The sequence below is a fragment of the Coloeus monedula genome (assembly GCF_965178545.1).
Source record: "Coloeus monedula genome assembly, chromosome: 4".
NCBI classification, from domain to species: Eukaryota; Metazoa; Chordata; class Aves; order Passeriformes; family Corvidae; genus Coloeus; species Coloeus monedula.
Window position 1 is genome coordinate 14,215,335 of NC_138784.1, and position 24,508 is coordinate 14,239,842.

General features: G+C 40.1%; 1 protein-coding gene across 9 annotated transcripts in view; it reads left to right on the plus strand.

Moving 5' to 3' along the window:
• PACSIN2 (protein kinase C and casein kinase substrate in neurons 2) overlaps positions 1-15,286 on the plus strand; it is a 54,030-nt gene extending 38,744 nt beyond the window's left edge. For 8 of the 9 annotated variants that reach the window (XM_082280251.1, XM_082280255.1, XM_082280254.1 and 5 more), the window contains 8 exons: positions 662-897; positions 1,569-1,724; positions 2,770-2,945; positions 5,414-5,534; positions 7,621-7,745; positions 8,417-8,533; positions 9,473-9,669; positions 13,463-15,286. In XM_082280251.1, coding sequence (XP_082136377.1) covers positions 662-897; positions 1,569-1,724; positions 2,770-2,945; positions 5,414-5,534; positions 7,621-7,745; positions 8,417-8,533; positions 9,473-9,669; positions 13,463-13,575 — 1,241 coding nt within the window. In that variant the 3' untranslated portion in view covers positions 13,576-15,286. The remainder of the gene's footprint in view (positions 1-661; positions 898-1,568; positions 1,725-2,769; positions 2,946-5,413; positions 5,535-7,620; positions 7,746-8,416; positions 8,534-9,472; positions 9,670-13,462) is intronic. The other variant, XM_082280256.1, reaches the window with a different exon arrangement.
• The last annotated feature ends 9,222 nt before the right edge of the window (positions 15,287-24,508 follow it).

Sequence of the window (24,508 nt, forward strand, 5' to 3'; positions counted from 1 at the left end):
GTAAGTACAAAGTAGAAATATTGTGTGTTTTAGCCTATAATGGAGTCTTTGCAAGAGGCTCAGTAATGTGACAAATGACCAAGCTTTTTTTGATAAAAACCCAACCAAGCAAAGGCCTGCTCTTTTGCAAGTTTGCTTGTTTCTTGCTGAAGCAGATGAATCTTGCCTCCAGGGCTGTTATGTTCTAGAGAACTGTCTGTTTCTGGATAATTAACTGTATAGTTTGTAAAGGGATTCTGAATAACAAGGGGGCAGTGATTGTGGGGGAAAGACCAGTAATTAAAGACCTAGACATTGCTCTAAGGAAGGCTAAACTGACACCCATGTAATATATTCTGCAATAGTTTGTCCTTTCACGGTTATTCACCCTTCAAAAAGTACACTGAGAAACTGAAGGCAGTTAATAGAGGAGCTCACTTGTGGAACACTGAGAATTGTGGTACAGGGGTAAGGACTCCAGACTAAATGAATATTATTTTTTCTGGCTTAAAAGTTTATAATACTCTAAATTTATATGAAAAGCAATTGTTCCCTTTTCTAGGTTTGCATCAACGTTGCTGTTTACAAGTGAATATAAGTCAATAGTTTCAGGTAGTTTCTTGGGAATATAAGTTCCATGTGGGTGATGGTTACTGAGAATGACACTTTTTGTTGTGTTTAGGCCCACAGTATGGAACAGTAGAAAGGGCTTGGTGTGCTTTTATGTCAGAAGCTGAAAAAGTGAGTGAACTACATCTAGAAGTAAAAGGTTCACTGATGAATGAAGATTTTGAAAAAATCAAGAACTGGCAGAAGGAAGCCTTTCATAAGCAAATGATGGGAGGATTTAAGGAAACCAAAGAAGCAGAAGATGGATTTAGGAAAGCTCAGAAACCCTGGGCAAAAAAGCTGAAAGAGGTACAGCAGTAGATTATGTATTAGATATCCTGTGTTATAATATACTAATGTTTCAAATCTCTATAAGGGAGTAAACTCCCTATTCTTTCTGCTGGACCCTCCTTTCTCTTAAAGATCTCTTGCTTTCTGTCCTCTTCTGAAAATAAATATTTTTCTCTTGGTCTCTCCTAATCTTGGTGAGTTCAGTGAAAATCTGGAAAAAGTGGAATTTAAGCTATCATTTTAACAGTATCTGATCTCATGCAATTGAAAATTACGAATTGCTCAAATAAATGAAGGAATAATTGTTTGTGGGTTTTTTCCCCTCTCGTGTAACATTATTCTTAAGTAACAGGTTGGTAGAAGAAGGGGAGCAGGTAAACATGGGCATGAGGGAAAAGTGTTCAGTCGGGGACTTTCTGTAAACCTTTTATTGAGTCTGTTCAACACTTCTCTAAGCTGTATGAATGACCTTTCTTGTATGGTGAAAGAATGCTCCAGTAATTTCCTTATGTTGATTCTTACGTGTTGTTCATTCTTTGGCCTAAATGAAAACAATTTCAGCCCCCAAAAAAGAAAAAACATCCTGAAACAAAACCTGACAGTTTCTTCATTGCAACATGATTTTATGGCAAAGATTTTATGATTGCTGTAGACTGTCCCAGATGCAAAGACTCAAATCTCCTTTGTAGGTGGAAGCTGCAAAGAAAGCATACCATGCAGCCTGCAAGGAGGAGAAGCTGGCTATATCCAGAGAAACAAACAGCAAAGCTGATCCAGCTCTGAATCCTGAACAGCTCAAGAAATTACAAGACAAAGTGGAAAAAAGCAAACAAGACGTACTAAAGGTATACTATATGTTTTTTTTAACTTATAGCTTGGTCTTATTGAAGCTCTTTTTTTCTCCTGAATGTGCTGTGAACACCAGTTCACGTAGCTCTCTGTTAGTTACAGTCCTGTACCAAAGTTCAGTTTTCTCCCAAGAATGTGTTCTTGCCAAATTTTTCTACTCTGAAGATTAATAATGTATGGCCTCCATTTAAGTACTTTCAGCAGGGAACTAAGCACAGTAGGCCAGCAAACTTCTAGGGCAGAGTTCCACTTGTTTATTAGTGAGGGCTGAGCTACTTCACTTGAGAGTCTGAGAGACAGATGCCTAAAACTTGATGACATCAAATACGTCATCATTCTTGACTGCAGAGTGCATTTTTTTTTTTAAATCAAGCTGCTATAATTCTTTTAGATCAATGCTGTTCTGTTGCACAGTTTGCTTTATCTCTTCAGTGGGCTGCTACTGAGAAGCTTTTAACGTGTGACTCCTCAAGGATGTCCTTATCCTTTGAGAATGCTGTTCTGGGATCTGGAATGTTATGTTCCATCAGTTGGGATCTTTAAGTTCCTGTCTGTGGACTGCTTCTGTAGATTAGTGCAGAGTCTGAGGTTGTATCTGTTAGCTGAGCTCACAGTGTATGCAATTTATGTTCACAAGGATGTACACAACGTTTGGGGTTTTGGTCATAACTCAGTGCACTATGTAAACTACTAAGTGAGAAAAGGCAGCACTTTAAAAGGTCTCCAAATACCTTCAATAACTTGAAAGACTTACTGCTCTGATCTACTCCATAGTTCCTTTGGTTTTTATCTTTGGTGTTACATTAACATTTGTCATGATTTCTGAGAAAAAGCCAGAGAAGATGCTTGGAGGTTTATTGTAACTGTTTCTGCAGTTTACTTAGGTAACTCTCGTTGTGCCCTAGTGTGGTACAGTGGTCATGGACAGAGATTGCAGCTTGGCAACTTCTGGCCTAAACCTTGGCCATTAGTGCATCGATAAGTCTGTATTGTAGGGCAGTAATAAAACATATTGCTAACAGTTTGGTTTTGTGCCCCCAGACAAAAGAAAAGTATGAAAAATCACTGAAAGAATTAGATAATGCTACTCCTCAGTATATGGAGAACATGGAGCAGGTATTTGAACAGTGCCAGCAGTTTGAGGAAAAACGGTTGCGTTTCTTCCGAGAGGTGCTACTGGAAGTTCAGAAACACCTTGACTTGTCCAACGTTGCAAGGTAAAGCTGAACAACTTCAAAATTAATGCTTACTGTACTTCTCTGTGAAAAGTAACAAATGCTTCAAATACATCAGAGTTCAGAGTTCTGATTTGTTTCTAATGTGTTGCTTCAGTTTGAAAGTGTAAGATTAATTCTTGTTTTGTCTGAGATTAGCACCTATCTCTAACATTTGCCAGAACCAGCAAACCTTCATTCTTGTGGTATTTTATAATGAAATGTGTTCCAATTAGAAAGGATTCAGGGCTTAGAATCAAAAAATGCTGGATCAAAGACTGAGAAAAGAGGGTTTTGGTGTATTATGTGTCTTTCATGTTTATTGGAGAACAAACTAGAATTTATTAGTGTAGGACGGCATGAAATTTGTAGTCAATACATTTATTGTTAAAATATTAGAGTTCAGTAATGAAATTACCTTAATCTGGGGATAAATTTAAGATCCATAAGTTAACCATTGCTGAACTCTTGTCCATCTTAATTTCAAAATCTGCTCTTTATACTGTCATATGTATCAAGCGTGTCTTGTACTTTGTTCTTTCTGCATGAGCCCTCACTGTATTCCAAGAAAGCTAAACTTTTGCTAGGGAACTCCAGACACAGGAATACTTGCAGTGAGTGCTGTAACAATAGTGGAATTTTACGTCCCACTTCTAATAGCAGAGATCACATGCACTCTGGTTAGCACTTCAAGTGCAAGGAGAAAAGGAAAAACTGAGTTTGGTTTTAACCCTGAGCAGTGTCCCAGACTGGCTTGCTATGCTGTCACACAAATGCTAAGGCTGGAATGAGTGAAGAGGGTGACATAGATGCAAGAAGGAAAACAGAGCAGGCAATAGATATGCTCAAAACCAGTTATTTTGGCATCATTATCATTTTAGGTTGCTTCAAAGTTCTTATGGAACTGCTGTGGGAGACAGGTTCTTTTTACTCTGAGTAGATAGATGGTAGAATTGCTGCCCATTTGATTCAGTTTCATCAGGTTAAAGGAAACTACAAAACAGAAATAAATGGGAAATAGTTGACTTAATGGACAAGGCTGGGGGAAGACCACAGAAAATGACCAAGTGGAAAGGCAATGATTTCATTTTAAGGTACTTAAAATTCCAGGAGTGGTCATAATAAGGTGCAAACAAAGAACAGAACTATTTGGGTGAAACTAGGAAAAAAGCAGCTGTAACTGTTTATCTATTTCCTTACCTTTGCCTCTTTTAGTACAGAGATAAAAGATGTAGAATTAGTCTTGAAAAGAAAGTTTGATTTTTAACTTTAATGATGCTAAAGAGCACAGTCCAGAAAACAGCCTGCTGTGCTTTCTACAGATGTAGGCCTAAAGTTTATTGTTGATTTAACTGATGGCTAGTGAGTCATTCAAAAGGATGTATTCCCTTTCTCAAAATACATGCCTCTCTTTTGCTTAAATGCAATGAAATGACTGCTGATGTAGAAAAAACCTCATACCGTGTATATGTTAAAGCAGTCAAGTATTATATAGAAAGTGAGAAATGTGGACGTGTATTTTGAGAAAGTTTGACTCCTTGACAATGTAGCACTAATGAATTCTAGTTCTAAATTTTGTGTGATTTGGTCTGGAAGGATTTTCACAAATTCTCTATCTTGAGTATAATAACAGCTTAACTATGTATATAACAATATAATAGCAGTTCTGTGTCACTTATTTTAAGCCTTGTGACTGTTGTGTTGATATTTTTTTATACTCTGAGTTCCATATTGCACCATATTGGTGGCTTTGATGTAAATGTATTGTCATGCACATTACCATGTGCATGGTCTAGGATCAGGGGATTAGAGTTATATCTGCAGCATGACTTCTATTCTGTTAATGAAAAACAACTAGAGTAAGAGAGAAGAAAAAGTACTGAGGTTCTTTTTCATAGTGTTTGATATAAATAGTACAGTTAGTAAAATCAGAGAGTACCCAAACCAGTCAGTACAAGCAGTTAGCAGATATTATACCTGCACAGGAAAATGTGTAACCCATTTACCTCTGCTTCAAGTTTGGGATTTTTTATTTTTATAATTGCTTACAATTCTTATTGGATTAAAACAGGAGTTTTCACAGAGTCCAATGGACTTGGCAAAAAAACAGTTTCTACTGTCCTGTAGATAAGCTTTGAAATTAAAGAAACTTCAAGATTGGCATTCAGTAGTTTAAATAAAGTCCCATGTATATATATATTTTTAATGACAGCCAATTAAATTTCTTTACACAAGAGTCATAGTTTTAAAATCTGGCAAACAAGGATTTTATGGTGTGGTGAACTTCTAGCAAGTTTACTTGTTGGACTACTCTTCCCTTTTTACAGGCAGTTAACAGGTTTGTCAGTTTTTAAAAGTCTATCTTGCTCTAAGTTTTTTCAATACTATTGTGAACTTTGAAATATTAAAAAAAATAAACTCCCCAGGGAATTTGCCATGATTCTAAATTAGAAGACAAATTTGTTTTGCAGTTACAAAAATATCTACCGTGAACTGGAGCAGAATATCAAAACAGCAGATGCTGTTGAAGACTTGCGGTGGTTTAGAGCTAATCAAGGTCCAGGGATGTCAATGAATTGGCCTCAGTTTGAGGTAAGGTCACGGTACTTAAACCCCAGAATTGTTTTGTCTATTTTTTCCTCTTTGCTTTTTGTAGTATTTCTTTCTGGTGTAATTCTCAACTTCAGGCTCCCAACACTGCATTTTTTCATTTTACAAGTCATAGTAGTTTTCTTTTCTCAGTTTTCATTGGGCTCTTCTCATCCCACAACTTCTGGAGGTGATTATGTTGAGCACCTATTGAAAGAGAAATTGGGTAAACCAGAAAACTACAGTGACATTTTTTAAGCTAAAGTCATTACTGTAGTCATCAGCCATCTCTAACACCTGCATGTTATCCTTTGTTTTACTTCTCCCCTTTGGTGGGAGACTTTGGACTTCAATTAGAATTTCCCTGCTGTTAGCAGGTAATTGTACTGTACGCTGCAAAGACTCTGAGAGAGACTGAATTAAACAGTTCAAAATTTGGAAATTGGTATTTCAAATTCAATACTGCTGTATTAAAAAAGATTCCACCTTGACCCAGTTGGTCGTTTTATTGCTGGATGCCATTTTCAAAAGAAAGGAGTTTTTGTAAGCAGTGTTCTGTTAACATAGCCTACAAGAAGTACAAAAACGTGTCAGTGCAGATCATACTACTTGTGTATGATTGCTGGAAGTGGAATGAGTTGGACCAGAATCATGGGTTTAGTTGAAAGAAATTCTAGACATTAAATTAATGGATTGGAAGCATAAACTCGGGAGTGTTTCACTGTTCCCTTATTAACCACAATGGAAAACACCACTTGTTTTCAAAATACTGAGGAACTTTAGATTAGAGCGTTTGAGGAAGAAAATTCGGAACAGTAGAATTTCTTTGCCTGAAACACTGAAGTGCAGTTACTTCTGCATGGGGAAATTACCATCCTTTTTCTTAAGCATTGTAATTAACAAATGAAATAATCCTGTTGCTATTTTCCTAATCAAGTTTTTTCTCATTTACATGCTACAAGGATGACGTAAGTAAAAAAGTCATGATCAAATGACTATGAAATTCCATTATAAACTGCAAATATGCATAGGTCAGTGGTCTTTAAACTGTGGTAACTCAGAAATCCAATATGTATTTTACAAAGTTAAAATAATGAGGTATTTGAAGAACTGCAGAAAGCACTGGACTGACTGTGCTACATATATAAACCAGGAGTAATAGCAACTCTCGAAACTTCATTTTCTGATAAAAATACTTACCTTAAATGCCATCTTTTGTGTAGCAAACTCTCTCCTGACTCTTTTTTTACCTGTAAGACTTCTGAGAGGAAACATGTCTCAGCATAGGATATTTGCTTGCATCCAGTTTGTTTTCTGTTGGTTCCTGCTTTATATCAGTATAATATATAGTATAACAGTATATCAAAGCTTAACTTTGACTTGGTGCAGGAGTTGTGTTTAGATCTCACCATGCCTGTCCCATCTGCTCCTGAATGGTTCAAAACATCAAGGAGGGTCTACAAGTGGCATCATGACTCTTGTCAATACTTGTGTTGATTTGAGCCTTAACTCTTATAGATGGCTTTTTAGGACAATGAATTTCACCAGATCTAGAGTGAAGTACCTTAAGGGCTCAAATTTTAGGGACAGGAGAAGCGATATAAAATGAGTTTAAAAATTAGCTTCTTTGTAAGTCATCTGAGAGTGCTTCTTGAGAAGTGAACCCTGTCTTACAAAACCTTTTTTAATTAAATGTAGGAGTTACCTTTTAAATCCAGATGTCTTGGCGTTATTTGAAACTGTGAGCCTTCACAGTACATATTTTAAATATCCACACTGGCCAGCTCTTTTGATTTCTCCAGTTGTGTACCAGATGTCTGGTATTTTAAGTCTTTTCAATGGGTTCAGAATACCAAGCAGGGAAGTACAGGTAACCTTGGGATTTTGTGAGTAGCACAGATACCTGTTTGCAGTGCTGGAGCAGGAACTAGATGAGAACTGTAAATGAAACATTTAACATTTCTCATCTTAAGTAATTATTGGCAGTGTTGTATGGATGGATGTACGTTCCATAACTCAGGTTGAAAATTAAATGTGATAATTACATGTTCAATTAAATTTCTCAATCACGTTTTGCATTCATTGGTAGGAGTGGTCTGCAGACCTGAATCGCACTCTCAGTAGAAGAGAAAAGAAGAAGGCTTCTGATGGAGTGACTCTGACTGGTATTAACCAGACGGGAGACCAAGTTTCACAACCTAACAAACACAGCAGGTAGGTTTTTTATGCCTAAAAACACTAATTGGAAAAGATTGTTGCCTTCAAATACACTAAGCTCTACAAGATCAAAAAGTCACTGTTCAATCAAATGATAATTATCTGCAAGCATTTTTAGTGATGTCTCTGCACTTCACAAATTAATTTGGGAATTATTCTTCATTTTATAGCTCTCTTTCCATTGGGAGCTGAAGGAAACCAAGCTCAATGAGAAACTGAGCTTTCTGTAGCTGATCTGATGGTCTCTTGCTACCTTCCCATCTCTAGAAATGACAGCAATACTTTGAGATCTTAACTTGCAACACATTTAGTCACATCAGAATTCTGGATGTGATTAATACAAAACTGTTAACATCAACTGCTTTAAAAAGGAGTGAAGCTGGCTAGAAAAATTGCACTGCCTTTTATTGCAGGCAGTAGGGAAAAGAAATTGTGGTCCACAAAGGATATTCTAATTGTGGAGGAATGCTCCAGGCTTTCTTGAGACTTTCCAGGCTTTCTTGAGCCTTATGCTGCACTCAGTAGATGTTTGGGTTTTCGTTTAGATGCTTATTTTAATTTTTTTGGCTGAAGGAGGGGTCTGCTAAGAAACTGCTTAGTGGGACACCAGTGACAGTGTTCTCTTATACAGATAGGGTCACCATAATGCTTTTTCTTTTCCAAATTAGCAGTCTTAGTGTCCAGAGTAACACAGTGCAGTCAGTACAATCAAGTTACAATCCCTTTGAAGATGAAGAAGATACTGGGAGTACTGTCAGTGAAAAGGAGGACAATAAGATCAAAAAGTTGGTGAAATGTTGTTTTTTAATTGTTTTCACATTTGCACTTTCTCTATCCAGGGTTTTCTATTTTCGGTTTCTATAACACTACGCTGGTCAGTGCATGAAGTGTTTTTAAGCAGTTATGTAAGCAACACTGTAACCTGTCTTTCCTAACGGATGCCATATTTGTTGCTTGATCTTTGATTTTAAACTACTGTGGTTATTGGCAGTTGCTAACAGAACTGCTGTCGCTTTTTTTCTTTCCTTTACCAGCCCTATAAAACGTTAAAACTGATGTGTTTTTCTAGTGAAACTGCTTCTGGAGCTTTACTGCTCTGTGTCTTCTCACTGAGTAAACCTGCTTTTAAGATTGCTTTCTTTTTTGTTTAGGACCTTCTCAAACAGCTGCCTGCTGGTTCAATGTACACTCTAGGGATATTCCACTCTCTTCACTGGCATGTGCATGCTGAGCAGTGAACTTCCCTTTAAATAATCAAGTTGTTGCAGTATAATGAAGTTTTTTATTGATGGATTGCAATATAGAAAAAGCATTGAAAGCTATTGTAGAGGTACATAGAGGTTTGGGAGGAAGGTTCTGCAAAGCAATTTAAATACCTTATCCTAAACCAGATAATCCCTCTCCTCAACTACTGCATCCCTTTTACTATTCCAGAATAAGTAATCCCATGGATTATGTGGATTTCTTGATAGAGAAATTTTTCTAGCTTGTGGGGAGATTGATATGTGTTGGTTTTGCCTTTTTCTAACTTTGTAAATGCATTGCAATAATTTTTTTTTTTTTAATGAGGCATTATCAGTTAAAGATAGGTGAGAAAATACCAGAAAGAAAGTTTCCAAACTGGGTCTTAGAGTGGAGTTTAAGCTTGTTTAGGGGTATCTTAGTGGTATTTCTAGTCTCCTATTTTAAAGGCAGTAAAGAATAATTTCAAAATTGATTTTCAGTGTTAGCAGCTATGAGAAAAACCAAAGCTACCCTACAGATTGGTCTGATGAAGAATCCAACAACCCCTTCTCTTCCACTGATGCAAATGGAGACACCAATCCCTTTGATGAAGATACCCCTCCTGCCATGGAGGTGAGAGTACGTGCACTCTATGACTATGAGGGCCAGGAGCAAGATGAGCTCAGCTTTAAAGCTGGTAAGTTTGCAACATTCACTTTAAAATATTTATCAAAAAGGAGAAAGGCAGGGGATTTTTTTTTCTCTTCAGGTTTTATTTTCTGAAGTCACCTGTTTCTCTGGATGTACAACTCCACGTACAGGATCCTGTATAACCATCACCCCTCCTAATAGTGCTTCTTGGTATCCCCTGTTTGGCAGCACTGACTTCCAAGCTGTTTGGAATGTGTTGGGTTGCCTCTGAGATACTCCTTTCTTACCATCTTAAGTGAAACAAAATGACCTGCAGACCTGAAAATCCTCTCCCTTTTCTTCCTTGGTGACAGTAACAGCTGCTGCTTTTAGCTGTCTGGAAATGCCAGCTCTACAGAGTTGTTTTTTTAAAGGAAAATACCACAGCAGCTAATCATGAAATTGTATTTAATCAACTGATGGCTTCTCTGTTTAAATGGAAAGCATCCAATTTTTGGCATCCAACTTTGTTCAGTGCTAACTGTTTAGGGTTGAAAATTTAGCCATGGACAGATACTTTCTTTAACTGTCTCTTTCCACCCCTCTTCAGTATATGTTAAGCAAAGGAATTGTCGTTACCTGGTTTTTTTAGTATTGTGTTGTATTAGGGTACACTTAGTACACCTCTTCCTTCTTAAGGTGGTGTATCTCCCTTGAGCCCTAAACCCTTTTTCCCCCTCTGTTACAGGAGTTGGGAGAACAGAATAGATGCAACTGGTGGGGGAGGCCCATCACAGTTTCCACACATAGGAAGGTGACATGAGGGTGTGATGGCTGCACACCACAGGTGCTGCTGTCTCCAGCTGAAATCTACCCCCTGTTCATGCTTTTCAAGCCAATTGTTCAATTGTCTTGTCCAGAATTTCAGGAGACATTTTCCAACCAACAATTCCAGGACAAGATTGCTGGAGTAGTTTAGCAGAAGCAAACAGACCTTCTTTTGTGCAAATGAGATAGACATTCTTTGAGCTTCTCTCTTTTCCCATTTGCTTGTCATTTATTCCCATCTCCTGTAATAACTAAATTAATTGTAATAGAAAAACAGGATTCAAGTGTTTTAAAACAAGCTCCAGATAGCTTTTGGTTCTGCCTCCCTTTCAGCTGGGGTTAGTAAGAAGTGTGCTATTTCTATACCACCTGCTGTGGTTCTTACGTGGATGTTAGGGGTAAAAGTTAGGAAATCAGTCAATGTTGTAGCTAATCAGGGAACTGCAGGACATCTGCTCTGCTGATGGAGAAAGGGTGGTGCTCAGAACAGTGTCCCCAGGTCATATTCTAAATGCAGTTTGTGCTTTCTGAACCAAAAAGCCCCCTAGCTCAGGTGGTGCTGCTCTGCCTTTAACTCACCTCCTTCCTTTTTTATTAGTAAAACCACTGAATATCTGACTTCTCTTCTTTGTAGACAAGTATTGTAGGCTTCCAGAGTGGAGGAATGGGTTATTTGTCCGTGAACTTTGCTGAATTGTGCCCTGACAGAAGTACAGTAGTAACAAAACATCTGGTACTTTCTGTGGAATGCACACAAGCCAAAAATTACTTTCCATTCTGTAGACTTCAACTGCTCCTTTTTTCTCAGCAGGGAATGGGAGCATGCTAATCCTCTTGAAATATATGTCTGGTACCTGTGAAGCAGCAAGGGTTTACAGGAACGAGTCTTTCCTTGGCAAAACTGCAATTTTTTTATATACACAGATGTAATGGTTAAAGACAAAGTTAGGTATTCTGTGCTGGAGTACTAGCTGTGCCACTGGCATTAAACCATTGAACCAAGTGGCTCTCACTGAGAGGTCTGTAGAAATAAAGTAGAGGAGGTATGAACTGTGAGATGTATGTAGACTTCACTTAAAAAGAGTTTAGTACTTTGAAGGAAGAGCATTAAACAATGTTACACCACCAAATTATGGGATTGATGCAATTGTTGGAAAGGGATGATGTGCTAGACCATTAATCCCCTTACAGGTGCTGAATTATAGGATGGCTACATAGCTTTTAGGCAGAAGTGTTAGTGTGACTAGCTTTACACTGAACACACAGAAAACTAAGGAAAAAACTCACCAGGCTGGGTGGGAGCCAATTTAAAATGTACTCCATCCTGTGTTCCTCTGTAGATAGGCATAGGCTCCTAAGCAGCTGTCAGCAGAGGATTTAATGCATTTTAAGGATTTGTTCAAATGTACATGGATATTCTCATATGGGCTTTCCTTGGGTATTCAAAGAATTTGCCTACAAAATGCTTCTAGATACAGGTTACAGAATATATGCTCTGCACAGTGTCCATTAAATGTACTTTAATACATGAAACTAATTTTTTTTAGTGGAGAACTTTTACATCTGGTGGTTTTTAGGGTTTTTTTGTCTTGGCAAACTGCTGTGGGAGGCTTCCAAAGAGGAAGAATAACTTTATTCATATCTTGTGAGAGGTTTTATAAGCATGTAAGAGGATGGAACATAATTATTTACAGTGTCTATCTCACCCTCCTGTGGCCCTCCACGGCTGAGAATAAATAGGAGCAGTAAATGTTGTCCCTGCAATGTTGTCAGAACATGTTACTGTGTGTGCTGGTTTTATCATCACAGTGGTTTCACTGTAACTGCTGTGCAGATGACACTTGAAAGTGTTAATATTTTCTTAGATCTCCAGCATCACTGGGTTTCCAAGCCCAAGCTTTGATACAAATGCGTTTGTTGGAGCTTACTGTCACTGAAATGTGAATTTTTGGTAGTCTTTGTTTCCACTCTTTATTAACACACACTTCATGGAAGTAATAGGAAGGTTTGCAATTGTACACTCTCATTCTGCAGCATTAGAAAAAGTGGGAAAAATTGTAAAATGTCTCCATAAACCAAGTAGAGTCTGAAGTGCCAACGTTTGTTCATAATGGTTTTTTATGAGTTTCCTGATAAACTTAAAAACTAAAGGAGATGAAGCTTTAACCTTTTTATCTAAGAGAAAAACTATAAATATAGATGTCTTGAGAAGATTTAATACAAAGCTTGTCCATTTCTACCAAAGAATTTATAGTCCTTAGGCTAGTTTATATTCTCCTAAATGACACCAAGACTCTCTGCTCTTTGGGACTGTAATAAGTGATTAACATCTTCATCATCTCTTTCCTATTGCTAAGATAAAACACAAATCAGTTTTATCTAGGGAAATCACTTGACACAAATAAGTTGCACAGGAGGAAATAATTGTTACTCAGTGTGGCCTTTTTTGCCTGGCTGAGGAGGAGCTTCACTTGCTCCTGTGGAGCATCTTGGAGTCTGCAGGCTCTCCACTGTCAAGGTATTCACTGAGGATGTGGAGTATCAGATGTGCACTGTAGTCAAAATGAACTTATGTTATAGTTCATAAATGTCTGAATGGATAGCCAGTAAATTAGGAAGCAAATTCTGAACTACTCAATCTTTGTAGCATTTTCTTCCATGTTTCACATAAAACTTTAAGACAATAAGCCTAATGAAATACTTATTTCACTTGCACTGACATAGGTTGGGAGTTACAAATGCAGGGTTATTCTGCTGGTTCAGAGGTAGTTGTATGATCCACAGCTATGTTTTAGTTTCTAAGTAATGATCCTTCCTATTTTCTTGAAATTGGGGACCTCTCATCCAATATGCAAATCTGTAAATGATAGATACTCTTAGTATCAATGGCATGAAGAGCAGAGAAGGGAGGATTTCTTCTTGGGCCTGGGTTGGGCAGGGGAGGAAGAGTGGACATGTAGGTAACTGTCATATAACTTCCTGTTTTACTGAAAAGGATTCAGCTTGTTAACAATATTCCTTCTTTTCTTCAGGGGATGAGTTAACCAAAATGGAGAACGAGGATGAGCAGGGCTGGTGCAAAGGACGCCTGGACAATGGACAAGTTGGTTTATACCCAGCAAACTATGTGGAACCAATCCAGTGACAAAGGACAAAATAAACACAGAAGTGCCACAAGAGCTCTGTATGCCTGTACAGTGTATTTAGGTAAAGTGAGAGGAAATGGAATGGATGTATAGAGTGTATATATTTTAATGAAAAGGCGAGAGCTTGATACCGAAATAAGGCTGAATTAAAGACAAAAGCTTGACTTTGTTTTCACAACTTGTACACAATGCAAAGGAAAGGAGTTAGGTTGAAAAATAGTATGATAAGAAAAACACTTTTTAAGCTTTTTCTTCCCACATGGTCTGTTATTGTGGATCCTAAACATTTTTTGCATTTTCTATGCTTATGTCTCATCCTACCCCAGGTATGTGGCTTACGCTCACTTTTGTTTAATCAGTTATTTTAAGTGACCTTCAGTAACTTGCAACTTGAATTTTAAAAATTATTATAGTTAATTTTTTATTTGTTCTTATCAATGTCTGAAAGATGCAGTATTTTTTTATTTAAATGCTATGTAGTTAAGCACCTTTTTGTATGCTTTGATTTATCAATTAATACTTAAATTATGACATAGATTTAATCACCATTTGACTGAATGAAATCTCTTCCCATGTTGTAGTAATCTTTCTGTCTTGTCAGCATGGCTTGAAGTTGTAAATGGAGTTGTAAAACAAAATACTGTATTTAATAAATATCTGTTACAGAAGGTTATTTGTAGCAGAGATATCTGCAGGTGTCATAGGCTGGGATTCTATTACAAGTGTTCTTTATGTGGGTTGACACTTGAACTAAGAGTTTTCCATCTAGATCTTAAGTGGCATTCAAAAGAAAGATAAATTGTGCATAAGCCCCAGAAGAGTGGCTATTTCCAGCACATGTTTGCAGGGGGAAAAAAAAAATCTCCTTTTAACTGCAAATGATTTTTGGGTGATTTGAAATGTTAAATCTGTGAAGGCTGATTATCTTGAACAGAGAAGACTGTAAAATAGACTAAATGCTTTTATTAAGAGCCTATCTATGTTGTGTATATGTACATATAATTTGATATTCCAAAATATGAAGAGCATGGCTATTAGTTATCAAGCCTTTTGGTGTCAATAAGATTTAGACTATTTTAAGAGTTTAAATTTTAGGTATATTTAAATCTGCTTTCCTGCCATATTCATTACTGTACCATAGACAAAGTATTCTGTGATTAGATTTTTCAGAAGTACAGTAAATACACTAATATACTCTAAATCAGTATTTGTGGATCAACTAATGAGTCAAAATAGAAACTAGATTTAGTCCACACATGGATTATTGTAGCAGAACACTGTACAATCTACATTTGTTTGCAGTTACAACTCGGCCAGCTGTAATTGTGTAAAAGATGCATTTGTGACATTGAAAACTGGGTTGTAAAATTACAGCAGATTTGTGTTAAAACTAAATATCAGGTAAGTAGATATGCCATGTTAGGAAGCTACACTGTAATGAAGTTAACAAATCTTTTTCCAGGTAACTATAAAACACTGTTGGTAATCTTGGACTTTATCTTTGAGCTTATAGATGTATTTAGTCATCATTTTCAATGAATCCAAGTGTGCAAGCTTAGAAAGTGGATGTATGTATATGTCTGTCAACAAAAACTTACCCACATATTTGTTCATCCACAGGACAGTTGCTAAAATTGTCAGGAGTTACTGGTTTGGGTCTCTGTATTGTAAAATATTTTAGAAAACAATAAAATCTATTAATCTCTTAAATACACAGAATACACTTTTTACTGTTTCAGTGTATGTCAAAGCAGTCCTATGAAACAAATAATCTGTGCATTTCATTGCAATTCATGGTGACAAGACCTGCATTGTGTAAAAGAGCCACAAACAGGAGTGTGACATGGGTGGATTGTGCCAGTAACAAAAAAAGGGAGGTGCCATGCACAGGAATTCTTGGCAAAACATTCCAGCAAAATCTTCATGGAAGAAGAGGAAACTGTCTTTTATGGGTATGCAGAGTCTACTGTGATGCTGCTTTCTGTGGTGTTGTCAAGTCTCAGATAGTGTGGGTGAGCAGCTAAGCTTTTATTTCTTTTTAAATACAGTATCTGAGTATTTTGTGCCTTTGAGTTTTCTTGTTGGCTGGCAGTGATTAATGCAGTGCCATTTGTGAAGGCTGGCTGAAAGTTTTATCTCATCTCCCCCATCAACACCTGCTGGACAGAGATCCCAGAGGGCCATAATCAATGGCACAGGGTCTGGTGGGGGGCCTGTCACCAGTGGTGTCCCCCAGTATTGTTTAATTGTTTAATTTATTCATCAGTGCCTTGGGTGAGGGGGTAGGTGGTGACAGAGCTGGGAGGAGCTGCTGATTCCCCTGGGGCTGCACAGCCCTTCCCAAGGACCTCAGCAGGGTGGAGAGATGGGCAGAGCAACTGTCTGAAATCCAGAAAAGACAAATGCAGGGTCCTGCACCTGGGGAAGGACAACCCTGGGCACCAAGGCAGGCTGGGGGTGAGCTGCTGGAGAGCAGCTCTGAGGAGAAGGGCCTGAGGGTCCTGGTGGACAATGAGCTGGTCCTGAGGAGACCAATCAGAACTCTGCAAGGTACTTCTGCAGCTGTTTTACACTCCTGTGATCGTAGGTAACTTATTAAATAATCAGTAAATAATCAACTGCCACCTTTCTACTTGACCTTTTAATAAATCTACAAGTCCAAACAGGAATCCCTCTGGGGGACACACTGGTATCTTCCCACTGCTTATTACTGTAGTCAGTAACTGATTAAATGTTCATTTATTTCATGGCAGTTTACTTCAGCTTTTATGAAGGACATTAGCAAGGAATTTTGAATATCAAAGTCACTTGTTACATCTGCTAGATCATCTTGACACATGAAATCTCCAAGCCTGCAAGGTAAAAAAGCAGATAAATTGTCAAGTACTGTGGTGACAGACACTTCTAGAATCCCTGTGCAGAAAGCACTGAAATCTGACTGCCCTGGCAGACATGAAACATCATCACGTGGCAAATGCAGGTGGGTTTTGCAGTGGGATGCTACATGCAGCTGGAGCTTTGCAAGTCCCCTGCATTGCTGTGCAAACAGCATCATCACACAGCTGAGTGTTGCTGCTTGTAAATCCCAGCCTGTAGCAAGTGTTTGGCTTTGCACTGGGCAATGGTGTTAGGATGTAGACACTTCCAAGAGTGGAAAGCTCCACGAAACCTCACCTGTTTGAAGTGGTTATGCTTCACGATAGTACCAGGACAAACACTGCATTACTACTAAATAAAAATGTTGAACTGGTTTCATCGACTGGTTTTTAATGTAGATCCTAAACTTCATTTGCATGTGGTGGGAGAAGCATTTGAATGTTTGATCTTCTAGTGAAGGCTTTTTCTCTATGAATTATTTATGATGCAGTGATATATCTGTGACTGTGTTATGCCTTTGAGGTTACCATTTGCAGAGGGCCAGCCTGAAACTTGCTGAACTGCAGTTGTCAGGAGGCAACATATTTACATATTGACAGCATAGCTGTGAGCAGAGACAGGCTGTGCTTAGTGTGACCAAGCTTTCCAAAGGGCATCAAGCAGAATTTATACTTACCTAAGGGACCTTTTGGCACTGAAAGCCAGTGAAGATGTAGCTGGCATGACCTGGGACTGTACCTGTATTCCACCATTTCTCAGCAGCACCCTGAGGAGAAAGCAAACGAGGGAGGCTTGATAATAACTGGAGAACAGCACTGATAGAATTTTACAGAGCTAAAAGCTTTGAATGATGGGAATGGCAGCAAATGTTTTGGAGCTTTGAGAAAGTAGGTGTCCACTGAAGCTGTAATTCCACACAATTCCAGGCAGATGCAAGTGGCAATTTCTGGTTATGAAGTCAGCCAAAGAACAGACTGTTCCCAAGAGATAATCCCAAATTGTTCTCCTCCTTTGTATTCATATGCCTTGGCAGGGCTGTCTGGCCAGCTCCAGGAGCCCAAGACTTGTTGTGGCAGTTGGATAGGTGAGAGTAGAAGAAAGTTACTTTGCCTGTGCTTCATCAGCTCATGGAGTAGTCCTTGTGCCCAAAAAATGTATATCCACCAAATAATACAGGAAGAACGCCTCCATTTCAGAATGGCTGTGCAGAAAAGGGGGGATTAGCACAGGATCAGTCAGGGAGGAAAGGCCTCCAAATGTCCTCAGTCCCATCTCCTGCTCAACACTGAACTAGGAACAGGTTGCTGGGTGTTGCTGAAAACCTCCCAGGACAGAGTTTCCACAGCTGCTGTGAGCAAACTGCTCCAGTATCTGTTTGTCCTCATCATGAAATCATCTTCTCTTCATATCACATTGGAAATTTTTTCTGGGTTAGTGTGAATTAAGAGCCCTTGGTTTTTGATTTGCAAACCAGCAATCCCCAACATCATACTCTGGCTGTGATTTGCTCTCATTTGCATGTGCTTAGAGGGCTCCTAATGCAGGACACGTTGCACTTGCCAGGCATTTGTTTCTGAGCATACACATGTAACAGTGTTCCTCCACGTATATATTTGTCAGATCAGCTGGAATGGAAGCAATTTTTAAGTGATTCTCTCTGCTCTGGGAATACAAATATGTGTTCTGGACATTCTTGGAAAGCACCAGCAAGATGTGATAACTGCCACACTGAGGTACAATTGGCAAAGTAGCACTCATGGGCCACTTCCCCACCACTGCTGCTGTTCTCTCACTGTGCCTTCCCTCTTCCTGCACTCCACCCAAATCACAAACTTGCTGAAGAATGAGACCCACCTCTATTCCCTGGAAAAATTCATCACCTTTCAGGGTTTAGTCTGTTGGCTTCCTTTAGACCAGTTTGCTTCTCCCCTGGAGCTGGGCAATCACCATTTGGGGGAGAATAGCATATGGGGGCTATTTCCAAAATTTCTTGAACAAATTGGTGTTCATTCTCATGGCAAAAAAATGCCAGCACTGTCCACATGTGGCCTGTGGATAGTGGTACTGGTGAAGGAATCTGTGGCCTTTGCATACATTTTGTCAAGATGAAACTTTGCTGAGAGTTGAGGACATAAACAGTATCAGGCCAGGGGAGTCAGCGATGCTCACTCACAGTGCTGGTCTGCTGCTGGGTCTGAGTAAGGACCTGCACTGCTCACCAGAGAACACTCCTAATCCACAGCCACCCTTGAAGGTAAGCTGAGTTGGGGTTTTTTTGTGTTTTGGTTGGTTGGGTTTGGTTTGGGCTTTTTTCTATTTACTCAATGTGCAGAGCAGCCAGTGAATTTTAAGTACTGCCTTTTCCTTGCTGGAGATGGACCAGCTCATCCCTTCCTTCATGTTAGCTCCATTCCCTAGATTACCTGTCTTCCACAGCCTGGAGGCTGCTCTGTGATTGCAGGACCTCCTTCCAGTACCCAAACAGAAATGCTTTTACTCCATCTTGTCCAGAACTCATCTCCTGGCAATCAGCTGAGCTTGCAGCCTGCAGCAGGAATCTGCAGCATGCACAGCCACAGAGTTGAATTGCAAAGTGTGGCCTCAGGGCAGAGGTGCTGTGTATTTGTGAGCCCTGCCATAGGCTCATTCCCCTCTTGCTGCCTGGGCTGCCTGCACAGCGGGGCTTTGAACAGCAGCAGCTTTTTGACATCCCAGCTTGGGACAGAGGTACCACTTCCTGAGGCAGAAGGCCAGCAGAGGAGAGAGGAGCCAGCCCTCCTGTGGTATTACCTGCCTGGGATTCCCAGAGATGCATTTTTGGGGTCTCAGCATGCAGCAGGGGCAGCACTTTGTTTTTCTCATGTTACATGTTCCAGTTAAATAGCAAGATTGTACCCCTCTCTCTCTCTTTTTAAAAAAACTCTTTTAAATCCTACAGGATAACTAGTGCTGGCTCCTGTGGATAAGCCAGGAGCTCCAAGGGCAGGGCACAGCTGCGGGTTGCCATGCCGAGTGCTCGGGGCTGTGCTCCTCTGTGGCTGCCTCAGGCACCGTGGCCAGCACTGGCAGTGACTGGGTGTCACCACCCCCAGCAGCTTCCCCTGAGACCGCTGAGAACTGGGGCCACGAGGAATCTGCTGCATTTAAGGCACTGAAGGTGGTGCAGGGCTGAGGCTGGCGGGAGCAAAGATCTGGAACTCATTATTTAGAGAACTGGATAACCCAGGCTGTGGAGGGGAGGGGATCCCAAAACTTGTGTTTGCAGTGGGGTAAAAAGTGTATCAAGGAAAGGGCCTATCAGAGAGAAGATATTTTACATAAGGTATTTAGCTCCTGAAAGTCACTGGCACTGTGTCTAAGAGACCAGGTAGTTCTGTAAGGCCATTGTGATGCTTTTTCTGTATTGGTAACACAAGAGAATTGGAAAGTGCCACCCACAGCTGGTGAGGGTGGCAAGCCTGAGGATGGAGTGCCTCAGTTCCCCTGGCCTGAACTCACCCCCATGCGAGACTCTCGAAGGTGGATGTGGTGCCTGGGGTCACTCAAGCAGATCTGTCTCTCCTTGTAGTCACAGCAGATGCCACACAGGAATTTAGTGCTGATATCAACAAAGCCACATTAGCACGTGTTGTGCTGCCACTCACAGGGGGTCAGCGGGACAGAAGCACCTCAGGCACAGAGAACTCGATAAGGCTGCAAGGGAAGCCTTGCTGACCTGCAAAGACAGAGAGGAAGGAGAGTGAGAAACAGCAGCAGCTTTGATCTCACAGCTCACCCATGAATTGTAATAATTCTGCATTATCCTTGTTATAGACAATATAGCTCCCATCACCAACTTCAGAGCATACTTCTTTTGACCTGTTAAATATCTTTAAAGGTAAGACACATTTAAGTAAATATAATATACCATGTGCATTTAAATTGACTAGAAGTTCCCCAAATGACACTTCGAAGATCTGTGATTTTCTTGCCTCAGTTACAGATTCCATCCAATTTTGTGATATGGATTGTCCATTTATTATTTTAAAATTTTAATAAAGTTAAATTTTTAGTTATATACTGCAAGCTTAAGTGGTTATGTGATATCTAAATTGCTGAATGAAATTATTCTGCTAATTGGGTTTAGTACCAGCTGTCCTCTCTCCTGTGACATGTTAAAGAATTCCTTGCCTTAGTGATAGTGTTGATTCTTGAATGATGAGATAAGCTTGTACCCCTTTTGATAGAGTTCACTGTTTTTGGTTGTTTATCTTCTGCATGTAGTAGTAAAAGCCTGGAGGGGTTATTTGCATCTGAGTAATCTCAGGTTATAGTCCTGTCCTGCATGGTGCTAAAAGTGATCTGTGTCCCTGTGGCACTGCCACCCACCCACCCTGAGAGCAGGCACTGCTCCAAAGCTGTTGTTGGCATCAGGCACAACTCTGCTTTAACTGTAGCTGAGGTTTTTGGACTCTGAAATGAGGTGGGAAAATTGGTCACAGGACCAGACCACACTGGTACAATTCTGAAAACGGTTTCCACTGACTGAGTGCTTTAGTTCCAGCTGGGTTTGGTTTTGGTTTAGTTTTTTCTTTTCCTTTCCACCTCACCAGCCACATCCTTTAGAGCAGACAAACACTAAAGTGCTCATAAGGAAAAGTGCTTTATTATTATTATTATTATTATTATTATTATTATTATTATTCACTAAAGCACATAAGAAAACAAAGCATTTATGATATTCAGGTGCTAACAAGACATTTCCTGTGTGCCCATGAGCAGCAATAGCCAAGGCCCCTGCTGCTCCTGCAGCATGGGAAGAGCACGTTTGCTGCTCTGTACTTGAGGGAGGGCTTGGGATCCACTTCCTGGAGGACTGTGCCAATGGGAAGCAGATGCCATCCTCCTCAGGGACAGTAAGATGAGGAAGCACAGGCCTGCTGGGCTCTCTCTTCCATCTTTCCATTCCATCTTTGCTCTTTGCCCTCCTCATTGCACTTCCCAAGTCAGGAACAAGTCAATAAAGCCCTTGCACCTTATTGTGAGACCACAAAAACCAACCCTGCCTGCAGAGAAGGCTTGGGTGGCTCTGTTTGTGCATGACACAAACATAAATGTACATAAATGGAGACCAAAACCCAATGGTTTTGATATTTCCCTGCAGCTGTCCAGCACTTACACAACCTTAAGGGTAGGATTTGCCATTCAGCCACAACCCTTGTTCCAGCACTGTCAGTTAACCCCAGCAGATCCAATTCAAATGCAAACCTCGTAGCTCAACCCCAGAAAGATCTCTTGTAACCCATACCTTAGCCTGGTATTCACTTTTAACACTCCTCCAGAGCCCTGCTGATCCCCAAACTCCAGAAAGCACCTGGCAAACAAAGCCACCTCCCCAGCAGAGAGCAAAGAGAACCTGGTGACAGGAGACAAGACACTGCTGGTATTAAATATTGCATTCCTACTTTCTACACTGCAATTCACGTTTTATACAAGCACAATGCAAACGCAGGTCAGACATCACGTGGGCAAGAGACAAGACTTTTACTGAGCCTGTGATGGGCACAGAACTGTGAGTGATGGTTGTCAGTGAGTGGCTTAAAGAGCTGCCATGACTGAGACTTTGCTTGCATTCAAGAGCTTTTTGGTTGTCCCACTTACAGGGTTTTATCAGATTTCTCAGCCCTAAAAGAAAATCTGAGTGATTTTATTCAAGTTTAAGTTAGCCCTGCTCTAAGCAGGGAGTGGGACTTGATGACCTTCCCATGTAAATTTTTCTGAGGCTCTAAAGTGGTGATGGTTGTGAAAAGGAGAGGAAAAGAACCAACAGGATATATTTAGATTTTTAATGTATTTTAATTGCACTAACTCTATTGATTCTATATTTAATATAGAATAATAATGGTGTTCATTTTCACTGCACTTTACAAAACTGTTACATTTATCATGGCTGGATCATGATACTACATGTGATAATCTGAGGGTATTTATGAGGTGAAATATGAGGAGAACAAACCAGAGAGTTCTGCTCCACAAGTTCTGGCTTTGTATCAAAGTGCATGGTTTGGGCTTTGACAACCACACTGGCTCAAGGTCTCAGGATGTATTTTTCTCTGTAAAATTCAATTTATTCATCCAAATGCTGCTCAGACATTACTGGGGACCAGTGGGTTCTCAGTTCCTGAGCTGGCTGTGCACATTGCTCTCTTCCCTTTCTCCATCAGCTGCTGTGCAGCTGCTGGATCACCCCCACCTGTTACTGCTGAGGAGGAGCTGACTTTCAGCAGTTCCTGTGTGGTCCTACCTGTGGATTGGGTACTGTGCTTGCAATTCCTCTTTAGGGAATCTTATTTGTGGGGTTGAATCATGAAAATATGAATTTACTGAGCAGATACACTGGAGTTTCCTGTGTGCCCAAAGCACCCAGGGAAAAAGGCATTGGACAAGACAAAAATGGCACTCCAAGAAACCATTCCTTTGTGCATGGAAACAGGGCATGGCACCAGTTTGGGGAAGTCTCTGCAGTGAAAGGAGAACTCACCTGCTGTTTCCCAATTACAGGTTTAATTTTTTTTTCCTTATGCCCCATCTTTTACTGCCATCTACTGGTTCTGACTGAATGGCTTCTTCGTTGGCCCTGGATAAAGTATCTTTGGTGTACTCTATTCATTTATAAAGAGCTACAAGTTTTGACAAGGGACCCTCAGAGAGGGCTTTAGGGATGGATTAACTGAAAAACATAATTAACTGAGAAACAACACTTATGGAATGGTAAGCTCAGGCCATAATTGGGAAGAAATCATGGATAAAGAAAGGAGAAGAAAATACTGAGAAGTCAGCCCTTTAGTACTGCATTTCAGCATTTTGAAAACAAATAATTTTGGATTTATTTATTTTGAAGAAAAGCTTTTGTTTGGAAAACAACCCCCCAGAACCCTCCCAATGTTTCATTTAAAACAGGTCTATACAAAAGGGGCCAAAATGCATCTTGAGAGTCAATTACATTTTTGTGGCCTTACCTGCAGCCAGGACTTGCAAAATGGCTCCAAGCAGCACCTCAAAGCTCTCTCAGGTGAAGGAAAGCAACTGTTTGCTTGGGCAAGAGTATCCTGTAGTTTGTCTCTGTCTGAATGTGCTGTCAGGGAATAACATCCTGCAGGTATTGGCTGTTTCATGACTCCAGGAAACTGCAGGTAATGTTATAACTATCAGTGTCTTGTAAATGATCAGATGGGCACTGAGTCAGGCAGAAATCATGCAGAAAAGCTCAATGCTTTGATTTTGCTGCTGATAAAGGGGGAGAACACCAGAAGGGTTTTTATTATGCTTGGGCCCTGATGAATTTCTTCTTCTCTCCTCTTACACACAGCCTCTGGGTAAACCCACCTGAAGACACTGGTGCCCCTCAGAACAGGAAAGGAGAGAAGGCTCCAAATCCAGCCCCTTCCATGTTGCTGCAACACAGCCAAGTATGGAACCACTTAGCTGTCAGCAGGAATCCTTCTGCCAGGAGCAGAGCTGGGATCTCCCTCTGGGTAGGTACCATGTGGGCCAGGATTATCTTTTTTATTCCAGTACTTCCCTTCCTAATTGTAACCCTTTTGTACTGGCTCAGACAATTCCCCTCTTCGCTTGTCACTTCCAGCTTTTAAAACCTTTAATGACTTGCTGCAAACCCTTGAACTGACTATGTCCTGTTATCTCCCCACTCATTTTCCCTGTAGAATGTGCTACATTCCAGCTGGTTGGGAACAGGCTCAGAGGAAAAGGAGAAAGCTCCTTCCAGAAGGGCAGGCCTCAGCTTTAAGAACTGAATCACAGTATCCAAGTCTGCTTTGACACACACCTCCTCCATGAAACTCCCCAAGGACAAGAAAGGAAAAAACCTGATGGCATACTCAGAAGCAGAGAAGGAACTTCTTAACTCTGTGGTCCCTAATCACCACAGGAGGCAAGAGGAGAAAACAGTGCCATAGGGAGATGTCAGAGTATCCTTAACCCCACAGCATCCTTAATCCTGGTATGGTATTTACATAAAACTCACTTTGTACAGCATTCATGAGTAGAGGACACCCT